The sequence below is a fragment of the Mastigoproctus giganteus genome, chromosome 8 (assembly GCF_048544385.1).
Source record: "Mastigoproctus giganteus isolate SK-2022 chromosome 8, ASM4854438v1, whole genome shotgun sequence".
In the NCBI taxonomy this organism is placed as follows: domain Eukaryota; kingdom Metazoa; phylum Arthropoda; class Arachnida; order Uropygi; family Thelyphonidae; genus Mastigoproctus; species Mastigoproctus giganteus.
Window position 1 is genome coordinate 35,143,876 of NC_143582.1, and position 13,890 is coordinate 35,157,765.

General features: G+C 35.7%; 1 protein-coding gene across 1 annotated transcript in view; it reads right to left on the reverse strand.

The window, feature by feature from the left end:
- Isha (Insulator su(Hw) mRNA adaptor) overlaps positions 1-13,890 on the reverse strand; it is a 407,431-nt gene that overhangs the window by 192,039 nt on the left and 201,502 nt on the right. The window contains exon 11 of the mRNA XM_090379842.1: positions 4,626-4,726. Coding sequence (XP_090235968.1) covers positions 4,626-4,726 — 101 coding nt within the window. The remainder of the gene's footprint in view (positions 1-4,625; positions 4,727-13,890) is intronic.

The following is a 13,890-nucleotide window of genomic DNA, read 5'->3' on the forward strand; positions in this document are numbered from 1 at the left end:
TAGGTAGGGTATTAGGTCTATATTTAAAACCATAGGATAGTAATAAACGCAGTTCAGTGTCTGGAACCAAATTAAGGTCCCCCATAATAACATGTTTATAGTGTGTATTCACATTATAGTGGTAAGTGGCAATTGCATATGGCCTCCTTGTAGCCTTTTAATGACATTATTAATAAACATATACATGATATACCTGTTAAAAATAAGTATATAGTAACCAGGTTTAGCTATAATAAACCATTTGGGCTTACGGTATGTAACTATAAACAGCTTGCCTGTAAATTAGATAATGGCTACAAGGAGGCCATATGCAATTGCCACTTACCACTATAATGTGAATACACACTATAAACATGTTATTATGGGGGACCTTAATTTGGTTCCAGACACTGAACTACGTTTATTACTATCCTATGGTTTTAAATATAGACCTAATACCCTACCTAATGCTAATAAAATTACCAAACAGTTACATTCGGACCTTATGCATTTCTGCTTAAAACTAGCCTATAAACATAATTTACCATTAGAGGCTTTCTATAAATGGTTGGTGCTTACACATACTGACTTTAATCAGCATATACATATGACCCATAACACCAATCAGGCTATTAAAATATTTGATCTGCACAAAATCAAACAGCAACTAAAGAAATTACAAGCTAATTTTATCATAACTACTATAGACAAGGCTGCTAACAATTACAGTTTCATATGCAAAAAATTCTATGCCACACTATTACAAAACGACTATATAACAGTACCACTTACACTAGAATAAATAGTAACCTTAGCACTATTACTAAAAAGTTACTTGCCATACAAAAAAAGTTAAAACGGAATAACCGCAACACCAACTTCCCTTATTTATATGGTATACCTAAGTTTCACACGCCTATAAGTTTCAGATTTATAACATCATGTAGGAATAGCTTTGCTAAAGTCCCACATAAAAAGCTGGTTGACATGCTAAGCATCATTTTTAATAAATTGGACTTTACTAGAATTATTAATATCAATAGCCCAATTTTAGCATACTTGAAAGGCAATAAACATAACATCAAATATATTGGCACTTTTGATTTTAAAAACTTATTTACTAGCATTCCACATGATAGTTTAAATTTAGTTTTAAAAAAATATTACACAGATTATAGTAACATCTTACCTTGCCAACCTAATTACTGGGATAATTTATTAAATCTTTGCATTTTTAACAGTTACATCTATAACGGTAGCAATGTTTTCATACAGCATACAGGCATTGCCATGGGGGTGTGTAGCTCTTGCCTAATTGCTAACCTGTATTTACACCATTTTGAAAATAATTTCAGTAAAGATATTATCATGTATAGATATACTGACGACCTAATTGTGTTTAATTATCCTAACTTTCATGCAGAAGCTACAAAATATTACCCACAGGAATTGGTTCTAGAGGTTACTAACATGAATGGTACTAATAGAGATACCTATCTGGACATAGACATACATATAAATAATAATTATTTATATACTAAGGTATACGACAAACGCAGTGAATTTCAGTTCAAATCTATAGACCAAACTAGTTGGTTTACCAATATCTCTATACGTATCCATAAAAACATTATAGTTTCACAAGGTATCAGAAGGATAAAAATTTGCAATGATACAAGTCATATTATCGACATACTTATTGACCTCAAACAAAAATTAATAGGTAACGGATTCCCGTATAATTTTATTATGAAGAATATGTATACAGCTATGTCTATAGCCCTTAAAAAATACCACGATAACATAAACCTTTTGGAAACCATATCAGCTATTAGGCAGCTTTAACACTGGTTTATTTTTGGATAAATATATATTGATATATTGTAATCTTTGGTTTTTGGATTTATAACTATTGGAATCTTGGAATTTGGTTTATTACATCGGTATCTGTTACGAGTAGGCACCTCCGTAGCCAGGTGGGAAGGAGCAGCAGCAGTGCGTAGCACACGCTTCTTGATTAGACCGGGGTTCGAGCCCATCACCACCAAATACGGAGGATGCGGAAAGGTCAGGGAATGACCACCGTATATCATGGAGCAATATGGCCTTAGTTGCTAATGCTCCTAAAAACCAAATAACAACAACAACAACATCTGTTACGAGTAACGGTTTCTACACAGCCTATGTATATACATGTACATAGTAGTAATACGTCATATATAGCTTACACTCATTGAAAAAGTTGTACCTATATGTGTTGCTACAGTAGGAATTAATTTCTTTCCTCTTCTACCACCGAGATCTGAGAACTGGATTTGGTTCTGCTTTCAACACAATAGAGGGCACTTCCTATCCATTTATCTAGTAATTTCATTTTGTAGATGCTTGACACATCTGAGGTGGCGCTGTCTTCAGCTATGTGAATATATGACATGTGCTTTGACTTACAGTCCTTCTTGTCTACGCTTCAACAGGGTAAAGTAATGTATATTTAATGACGTATTACCTTAGTGTTTTCACCATGGGTATATCCTACTCCCTATGACCGTAACATTTCCACTATGAATATTGCCTATTTGGCGTTTAGGAATTTATATTAAGAATTAGCCATTCCGGTATTCCATTTTTCGATATATTTCCGTTATATATTACCATTTTTTATCGGCTCTTCTTTGCTGATATTATCTTACTATACCAGGATCCCTTTCTTATAGGGTCGGGAAGTTATGCTCCCGGTACCATCCTATGTACAATTGTATAAACGCTTTTCCTTCATTTTTTACTTTTAACTATCTTATTCTTATTTTTCATACCTCATGAACTATTAGAGCAATTCAAGGGGGATAGAGGTACTATTACTTTAACTAGCCTTCTCTCCGTTCTCCTTTTGTTAGCTAATTTAGCTTATTATGTTTAACAGATTATTTGGTTCTCAGCTTTGCTTATTTACTATGTTGTTACAGCTATCGGTCAGGCTAAATGTCAGCCAGCCTGTCTTCTGCAAAATTACTATTAATAAGCTACTTAATTTCTATTTTATTATATTATGTTATTTTAATACCTAACTTGTGTATCCATTTCGACATCTTTCAGTCCTAGTTATACAGGCAGATGACAACAGAAACTGATGGCTCTGCCAACCATGGGTTAGGTATTTTGTAAGGGTTTAGCCCTCGACAAAGTTCCTTGCAAAGTATCTTTTCCCATGGTTGGCTAATTATGTATATTTTTTATTGAATTTAATATTTATGTTTAACCATTGTTGCCTGGGGTCCGGTTTGTTCTTGGATTGCTTCAGGTATTTTAAACTACAGGAAGGCTTCTACATTTCTACATTTTTACAATTTAACATTATTTCATTCCTGCATGTATTTAACGATGGATGTAATGTTCTATCTCAGATGGCATTAATCTGATTGGTTAATATAATCTTATAATATCCCAGTTCTACGCTTTAGTAATTTGATTATATATAAATATATATATATTTTTTTCCCCTTCTGTTATTGTTATTTTGGTTATTTTATTTGGTTGAGTTCTTTTTCACTCTACTGGTTAGCCATATATATATATATATTTAAAAAGTCCATTGTAAATACAGAACGTTGGCAGCTATGATAAGATAATAACTATGTTTCTATTTCACCTTCTTTTTTTTTTTCCTTTTTTAAGCCTTTGACCAGGTGTATGCACAGATAAATTTCATCATTTGATCCCCATTTTAAATTCCATTCATATAATTCTACTGCATAATGCTTCCCAGCCAATTAACCTTTCTCCAAAACTGATTCTAAAAGCTACTGCAACATTTCTTGCACTATATCTTACTTCCATAATAAATTAATTTATAATTATTTCTTATATTCCGCTCCCCTATATATATCATTTTGGTTTCAGTGAAACCTACAATTCTGATATCATACTGGCCTTGCTGTTCTGGTAATTCCACTTCCTTGCATTTAAGCTTGTAATATTAATGAAAATTATAGTGATGGTTGTTCCAGAGCATGTCAAAAATTTATCGAATTTAATCAGCTTAGTTCCACATTTGAAGCCAATCTACATTCATTAGCAGCTACATAGCTAATGTACCCTCCTGACAGGCTAACATAGAATATGTGAAGATCTCCTCCCAGTTAGACAGCCTTAGATCCTTCAATAGCTAATTCAGTACAAGAATATTTCCCACTAAAACTTAAGTTATGATAAGTGGCTTTTGTTGTGTAAATACTAATTATATGACCTACATAATTTTTATTATACCCATTGTGGCAAAATCTATCATTATGTGAAAATGAAAATTGATTGTCTGAGGTAATGTATTTATTTTTCATCATATTCAATGTTCTATTTCCCCAAGAGCAGAAAAATTTAATGTAATAGTATGTGGTGGGGAAGGGATTTCTTCCAAAAGCACTGTTATATATATTTTTAACTTTCAACAGTGTAATTTATTAATTTTCTGGGGTATCCTATTTGATGAAATTTGAGTCTTAAATAGGTTCACTTCTGTGGTAATGTAAAAAAATGCACTGTGCATTGGCATAAACAGAATAAATTTTTGTCTTCCTCCCTATAATGTACTTTTGTCCAAGAATAAAAGAAACAACAGCACAAAATATTTAAACCCATGTACATATACTTACATCAATGCTTTGAATTCCTCCAAATTCGCCAAAAGTTTCATTAAGGTCACTTTCTGATACTGTTTTTGGTACATGTCCAAGCCACAGAGTTGTGCTACATACTGAAACAAAAAAATAGTATATCATTCCACTACATAAATAAGAGCAGTAATGAGAGAAAATTCACTTAAATGATGAAACTGACCAACTAGAACTTCAGCATCTGTGATGTAAAAGTTACATTTGTGGACCTTTGACAATCTCCTGGCCTTTCCCCCCCCCCCCACACACACACACCAAAAGAGTATTTTTATTTCTTTCTCTGTCTCTTTCCCTTAGGTTCGGACTAGAAATGAGACTAGATACTATTTTTGGTACAGAACTCTCTCCCCTAAGAAGTTTTTTTTTTCCCCAGGTGAATGAAAGGAACTGGAAATTTCAGGAAAATTAACCCTGTTTTCCTTCATTCGGCAAACAGTTACTATGTCAGTGCAAGAGAAATGAAATTACATTTGCAGCTCAGAATGAAATTCAGGCATCCAAACATATGACACTTTATGGTGAATTTTTCATGTGTGTGATAATGAAAATTCAATTTTTCCCTCAATTTTTGATGATATGAAATGCATATCAAGGAAATATCGAAGTAAGAGATTGAGAAAACAATCCGTTACTCGAGCGCATTTTTTTTTTTTTTTTTTTTTTCGTTTGCACACCAGGTGAGATGAAGGCGAAGTTCATTCGACATAAGTTTTCGAAGTTTATAATGCAGCTATGAATAGAAATATTTTGTTGAAAGTTCGTAAGAAGATCAAATATACATCCCTGAAACTGCTGTTCCGATTTAGTCCTCTAAAAACAATTACAATAAAGCGAACTTTTTTTTTTTTTATGAAATGCGCATTGTGGTGATCAGTTTTATGACAGTTTTTTTTTTCCCCCTTCCGTTTCCAGTATAGCTTCCAATAGATGAATTTCCTTGATTTTTTGTTAGTAGATACAATACATACTGAAGAAAAGAAAGAAGATATTTTTGTTCTTCAAAACCAATTTGTTGCAATTCTTTCGTACAACAGTTATGAAAAGCAGAAAAGCAAACTGTTGTGAGAGATCCATTCAAAATAGTGTTCGCAAGTAATGATACTCAACTGTTTGTTTTCCACAAAAGTTGTTTACAGTTTTATTTTTTCCTTGGATCACCTTGGTAACGCTAATGACGTAAGCTTGACCAGTCTATCTCTCTGTGTGTGTGATGTGATGTGGTAGTTGTTGGCGCATCGGCTTCTGTGGCCATATTGCACCTCCCAAGGTTTTTGCAGTACTTTGATCCAAGCCCGAGGCGGGAATCGAACCCGCGACCTTTGGGTTGCCGGGCAGGTACTTTACCCACTCGGCTAGCCCGGTCGGCCTCTCTGTGTGTGTTGATTCGTTTTAGCCAGAGGCGCCGAGCTGAGGCGCGAATTTTTGAACGAATGCTGTAACGCATTTTATCTACAAAGCTTGGATCTTGTTTTGCCGACATCAAAATTTAATAAATTGAAATATGATCATACATTTTTGCTGTTTTAGAGTGAATTAATAGTTTTTGCTGAGCGCTAAAGGTAGGAAATCAAAGAATATACTTCTTTTATGTATATTGAGAGTTTCAATTTTGTAAATTGAGTAGAAATTATGGAAATTATTAGTTTCTCAGTGGGGGACAATTTTCAAGTGAGATTGAAAATTAGGGTTATGGGGGACGGGATAAAAATACGGTTAAGGTCACTTTCTGATACTATTTTTGGTACATGACATGTCCAAGCCACAGAGTTGTGCTACATACTGAAACAAAAAAATAGTATATCATTCCACTACATAAATAAAGAGCAGTAATGAGAGAAAATTCACTTAAAACTAATTGAGTTAGAAAGGATGTTACCTGGTTATACTGCTGAAGTTAGTTTTAAGAATTAGCACTTTACAATATGAATATTGTTTGAATTATTTTTATTGATAGAAAAGTGATAAATTTATTGGCCATGGTGAAAGCACACTGAACCTGAGTTGCACATAAATGGAAATTGTTCGTGTCAAGTGAATGTAATTCTTAGTATTAGCCATATGTGCAAGGAAGCCATAGGCTTCTACCATACTGGGGGCGATAATAAAATTTTTTAAAAAGCAAAATAAAGGAAATAAATAAAAAGAAAATAACCTATATGTTTCCCTCCTCGCATAGGTAACTACATGGCTTACCTCTGAATTTCCTCAAACTATTAGCCTCGACTGCCCCCTGAGGTAACTTATCCAGTAATTAACTCCTGAGGTAGCTTATCCAGTAATTAACTCACCGGCGACAAGAAAAGTTCTTACAATTCAGGCTAAATCTCTTTCCCTCTAATTTGAATTTATGGCCTCTAGTTCTAGAATCACTTATAACAGTGATAATTTTTCCTTCATTCATTTTATTATCCCCTTTAAGGTGCCTAGTTGCCAAGCTTTGTACGAATACTCAGCACAATTTCGACGTACATTCAAAGATACCAACATCTCCTTCAGATTCTCTACTCACATTCAGTGTTTCCTCATATGGGTGACCTTTTGCAGAACACAGTATTCCAAGTGCAGTCTTACATTTGCCTTATACAGTGGAATAATGTCCTTCCTTGACGCATGGCTACATTGCTCTGAAAACTTCATGTTCAACAGTATCATAACTCTCAAATCTAATCATCATCTATTTTTAATTCAACCCCACCGAGTGTATAAAGTTATTTTGGGGTTACTATTCCCAAGTGCAATACCTTGCATTTTGCTGCACTGAAACATAACTGCCACTTTTTTCTGACCATCCCTGAAGCCTACCACGTCTGACCATCCCTGAAGCCTACCACGTCAACTTGAAAGAGTGCTGTGTGGTTCTGATCATTAATCACTCTCCCAATCTTCACATCATCTGCAATTTTTTACATCCTGCCCTCTACCTCTTCACTGATGTCATTCATAAAAATCAGAAACAACATTGGTCCCAGAAATGATCCTTAGGGTATCCATTTCTAACAATTATCCAGCTTGAAGAAGAACTATTAACACAATCCTCTTCTTCCTGCCCTGCAGCCACAAGTTCCAGGTTATATAGTAACCTCTTGACAGATTGAGTCAAATGCTTTGCTAAAATCCAAATACAAAATGCTGAAATTATTTCCTGCATCCAGTTCATGAGTAATTGTGTCAAAAGAGCTAAACAAATTAGTTAAACATAATTTTCTCTTAACAAAACCATGTTGCATATCCTTCAGATTTCCATTTTTATCTAAGTGTCCCTGAATTACTCTTTATCATTACCTCTAAGGTTTTGTCTAAATCTATGACTGAAGTCAGAATCGGCAGTCTATAGTTATCCACTTAACTCTTAGAACTACTTTAATGTACGTGATACAGTGGCCCTTCTTCAATCCAGAAAAGGCTTCCCTAAGTCCAACAGTCCCTCATAATTAACTTTAAAGGTTCAATGCACCCATTTGCTGCCACCTCCTCCAAAATTACTAGGTATATGCAACAACACCAGGAGCCAATTTGCCTTTAGGCTCAATTTTTTCTAATAAGCAATCATCTGTAATTTCAATATCACTAATATTATAATGTTCAGCCTATTCTCATTGTGAAGGATCTTTTGCCAGTCAAGATCAGTGTGAAGTATCTGTTCAGTTCATTAGCAACGTCAGCCGGGTTATCTACTTTCCACACCCACTAAACAATGGTCCAATCTGATTTGTTTTCTTCTTCTTCTATTCACGGACACAAAAACTCCTTATCACCATTCTTAGCTTTTTTAAACAGTGATTTCTCAGACTCTACCTTTACAAACCTGAACTTTTCTGCAGTACTATTGCAGATCAACTCTTGTAGCTGTCAGAGGCTTTACTTTTTATCACTCTGTAACTGTCCTGTGCCATCTTTTCTGCTCTATTAGACTGGCCACTATATTTGCCCACCTCCTCTTGCTATATTTTCTTAATGGTATATATTAAGACTGATTATGTGATCTACACAGCTTGATAACCAGACACCTTAGAGGGAACCTGATTGAGGTTTATAAGACTCTGAGAGGATTCAGTAAAATGAACAAAGGCAGAATTTTCAGTTATAAAGAATTCCAAAACTAGGGGGCAATAAATTCAAATTACAAGATGTTGTTGTTATTTGGTTTTTAGGAGCATTAGCAACTAAGGCCATGTTGCTCCGGGAATATGCGGTGGTTATTCCACGACCTTTCCGCATCCTCCGTATTTGGTGGTGACGGGCTCAAACCCCGGTCTAATCAAGAAGCGTGTGCTACGCACTACGGCTCCTTCCCACCTGGATACGGAGGCGCCTCAATTCAAATTACAAGAGAAGAGGTTTAGACTAGATGTAGGAAGTTCTTTCAGCAAGTGAGTTCTGATTACTGGAAAAAGTTGCCTCCACAGGTAGCTGAGGTGGGCAGTTTAAAGAAATTCAAAAAGTAAATGCTTAAAAAACGGTACTCACCTTGTATAAATCTGCAATAAATTTATTGGTAGATGGTGGCTAAATTTAGGTTGGAAGAAGCATTAAAAGAACTAAGGCGGAGAATGGGGTGAAAATATTTTAAACAGATTTTAAAATGAGCGCAAGGAAGTAGAAGTGCAGATCTCCAATCCTTGGTTGTCATAAAGAGGTTAAAGGACGCAAATAAAAAAAAAAAAAAAAAAAAAAGACCAGTGGTGCCAATCATCATCAGTTGGCAAATGGGAGAGAAGTGAGCGCGTGTTGTATTTAAAGTTTATCTATACTCTCGTGATGCTCTTTTTGACACGTGGGAACTTTAGCCGCGAGAGGTTGAAGGGAAGTTTAGCATTAATAATATTAAGATCGGAATGGTGTCGGTACCATTTGATGGTGAGGGCTTCATATTGAAGAATTCTGTAGCTCGATCTAAGTTTAATAATGGTGATGGCAGAGTCAACGAGGGGGGTGTGGTTGTGGGTTTGAGCGTGGGTTGTTAACTCAGTGCAGGATTGACTTGTCCGGAAACTGTTGAAGTGGTAGTATGCGTGGGTATTGGAAGTTGTGGAGGAACCGAATTTGGTGATAGTGCTGCCGAAGTAACAGGTGTCGCAGTTTGGTTGGCATTTTATGAGTGAGATATATTATATTATTGAGATCATTGATGGGATATTTGTGTGTATCTTTATAAGAATTAAATAGGGAACCTAGTTTATTGTAAGTAGAGAAGGTGAGGGGAGATGTCGGTATCTTTGAATGTACGTCGAAATTGTGCTGCGGGTTCACTATGGTAAGGAAGAACTATGAGAGTATTTGTCTTGTTACTGTGTCTGGTGGGGTTATTAATACTGTTTTTAACGGTGGATATTGTGTGTTGGATGAGTTGGGGGGGGGGGGGTAGCTCCTGGCTATGAATTTATCAGTAAGGTACTGGAAGTTCATTGTGTAGATCGTTTTGTGAAGAGCTGAATTTGATAGCGTTGTAGATTTGGTTGTGTAGGACAGCGTTTTTAGTACTAAGGGGATGATGTGAAGTGAAATGTAGATATTTACCGGTGTTCGTATTTTTTCTGAAAATCTTGGTATTTAAATGTGTGTCTGTTGTATAAATAGTGAGATTAAGAAAATTAATCTGGTTGTCCGTTGCGATTTCGAGGGTAAGGTTTAGACTCATGTATTGTATTGAATTTTAAAAAAAGATTGTCTATGGTTGTTCTGTTGCCTACTATTAGGATATCATCGGCATAGCGTATGTATAATTTAATTTCAGAAGGGAAAGGTTGTAAAATTTGGTTTTCAATAGTGGCGAGATAAATTTCAGAAAGGGGGCGCAGAAATGCCTAAACCCATTAGTAAACCGAATGTTTGTCGATAAATTTTATTATTAAATCTAAAATATCTAGCATCTAGTAAAAGAGTGGTAAGTTCAAGGATGTGGTCAACTGAAAGAGAGGTACGTTTCGTTAAAGTGTCATCGGCTGTTAGAAGTATGCATAATGCTTGTAGGGTGAAAGGAATAAGCACATTAGTGTATAGGGATATAACGTCAAAAGAAGCTAATACGTCTTCGTCGAATATGGTGGTGTTACTGATTTTCTGGAATGCTTGGTTGGTATTATTAATTTTGAATATAGAGAATAGAGCGAGTGAGGATATAATTTTGACAAGGGAAGGTGGATAAATTAGCAAAAGCTGATCTACTAAAAGAAAGGATAGGTCTTAGTGGGTGGCCAGGTTTGTGTAACTTGGTTATTCCGAACATGTGGGGCAGAATGTTGTTGCGAATACCTATCTGTTGTAATGTAAAGAGGTTGATTTCTTTGTTCTGTCTGAGTTTTCTGAGAATTGTGTCAAGTTTATTTTTAAGTTTTCTAATGTTGTGGTTGCTGTCATTTGTATATGTATCTTGGTCGGCTAAAATTACCACAACATTACAAAACCTAAAAATAAACTTGACACAATTCTCAGAAAACTCAGACAGAACACTAAAACCTCAGACAGACTCAGAAAACTTCTGAAATTAAATTACACATACGCTACGCCGATGATATCCTAATAGTAGGCAACAGAACAACCAAAGACAATCTTTTTTTAAAATTCAATACAATACATGACAAGCTAAACCTTACCCTCGAAATCGCAACGGACAACCAGATTAATTTTCTTAATCTCACTATTTATACAACAGACACACATTTAAATACCAAGATTTTCAGAAAAAATATGCGCACCAGTAAATATCTACATTTCACTTCACATCATCCCCTTAGTACTAAAAAAGCTGTCCTACACAACCAAATCTACAACGCTATCAAATTCAGCTCTTCACAAAACGATCTACACAATGAACTTCCAGTACCTTACTGATAAATTCATAGCCAGGAGCTACCCCCCCCCCCCAACTCATCCAACACACAATATCCACCGTTAAAAACGGTATTAATAACCCCAGACACAGTAACAAGACAAATACTCTCATAGTTCTTCCTTACCATAGTGAACCCGCAGCACAATTTCGACGTACATTCAAAGATACCGACATCTCCCCTCACCTTCTCTACTTACAATAAACTAGGTTCCCTATTTAATTCTTATAAAGATACACACAAATATCCCATCAATGATCTCAATAATATAGTATATCTCACTCATAAAATGCCAACCAAACTGCGACACCTGTTACTTCGGCAGCACTACCACCAAATTCGGTTCCTCCACAACTTCCAATACCCACGCATACTACCACTTCAACAGTTTCAGGACAAGTCAATCCTGCACTGAGTTAACAACCCACACTCAAACCCACAACCACACCCCCCCTCGTTGACTCTGCCATCACCATTATTAAACTTAGATCGAGCTACAGAATTCTTCAATATGAAGCCCTCACCATCGAATGGTACCGACACCATTCCAATCTTAATATTATTAATGCTAAACTTCCCTTCAACCTCTAACCGGCTTGGAACCTCTCGTGGCTAAAGTTCCCACGTGTCAAAAAGAGCACCACGAGAGTATAGATAAACTTTAAATACAACACACGCTCACTTCTCTCCCATTTGCCAACTGATGACGGTTTATTCAATGAATGTCGCTCATAACGACTATTGGCACCACCAGTCTTCTCTTTTTTTTCTTTTTTTTTTTTTTTTTTTCATTCACGTCCTTTAACCTCTTTATGACAACCAAGGATTGGAGATCTGCACTTCTACTTCTTTGCACTCATTTTAAAATCTGTTTAAAATATTTTCACCCCATTCTCCGCCTTAGTTCTTTTTATGCTTCTTCCAACCTAAATTTAGGCACCATCTACCAATAAATTTATTGCAGATTTATACAAGGTGACTACCGTTTTTTAAGCATTTGCTATTCATTTTTTAGTCAGATTTATCACGGTATTATAAGATTACTATAATTTCACTATTGTGAAATTCAAAGGTCAACAGGATAGTTACTTACATGAGGAGGAAGTCCATAATTTGTATTTCCTTACCTACCTTTTTCTTTTCTTTCTTCTTCTTCTTTTTTTTTTTTAGATGGTACAGCTAAAGCGTGTGGGGCAAAGGTAAAGAAAGCCTGCACGAGAAGCATGCAAAAGTTCGACGAAATTTACCGGTAAACAGACGGTGGGTGTTATCGGTCAGGAGTATAAATTGAATCCCATGGGAGATTGAAACCCTCCTGGAGTGGATGGGGTAACCTGACCTTTTTTCTTTAGAATCACTGGTGGATTAGTGGATAAATTGTTTATTAAGAAAAAAAAAAAAAAAAAAAAAAAGGCAAAGGAAGCCCACATGACAAGCATGGCAATTTTCGAAAGAGTTTACCAGCGAAACTACGTTACGAACATTTTTTACGACACAAGAATTTCCAATATGACTCTGTTCGTGATTCAATTAGTGATTCTAAAGAAAATAGGTCAGGTTACCTCCCCCCTACACTTCAGGAGGGATTCGACTTCTACTCCAGACCGATAACACCCACAGTCTGTTTACAGAGCGAGCAACAATACAAATGCTGTTACATCAAAGTACAGTCAGTCCTCGCATAGCACGATAGTTGCGTTCCTAGAAACCCTCGTGCAATGCAAAATCGTGCAATATGAACAACAGGCCCTATGGGGAAAATGGGGTTAGGTGCTGACGACCCAAGATTGAACACACATTTGTAACCAAAACATTACCAAACACAATAAATTATCGTAATAAAATACTTACACATTTTATTACGACTATTACGTAATAAAATATTGCTAATGCTTTTATTTCTATCATAAGCAAACTTGTTTTTTGTTTGATTTTCTATCCAAACAGAGGACAGCCATTCTATCTCTTCCAATTCTTTGTGTCTTAATCTAATGGATTTTAATTACACTTTGAGTTGTTCCTGCTATGAAAGTTGTTTTTATTTTCTCTGCATTCTTTCTAATTCCCGGCATTGCCTCATTTAGGTCTGTAGAACGTGCAATATCACATGGTCTTTAATTTCGCTCAAAGCGTTTCACAATTTCATATTTTTTCTCTATCGACAGAGGCGGACTGGCCATAAGCCTTACCCGGGAAACCCCGGTGGGCCGGAGGCCGGTGTGATCTTGGCTATAAACCATAGTATGAGGCCACTATAAATTTTCCCGGGTAAGAATTTTTACCCAGTTCGCCTCTGTTTACCAATATTGCTTTTCTTTTTCTCTCTGCATCTTCAGTATCTTCACCAGGACGCTTCCTTTTCGCACCTTTTAAGTATTTTACTCATTTTTAGGGAACAAAGCACAATTACAAAA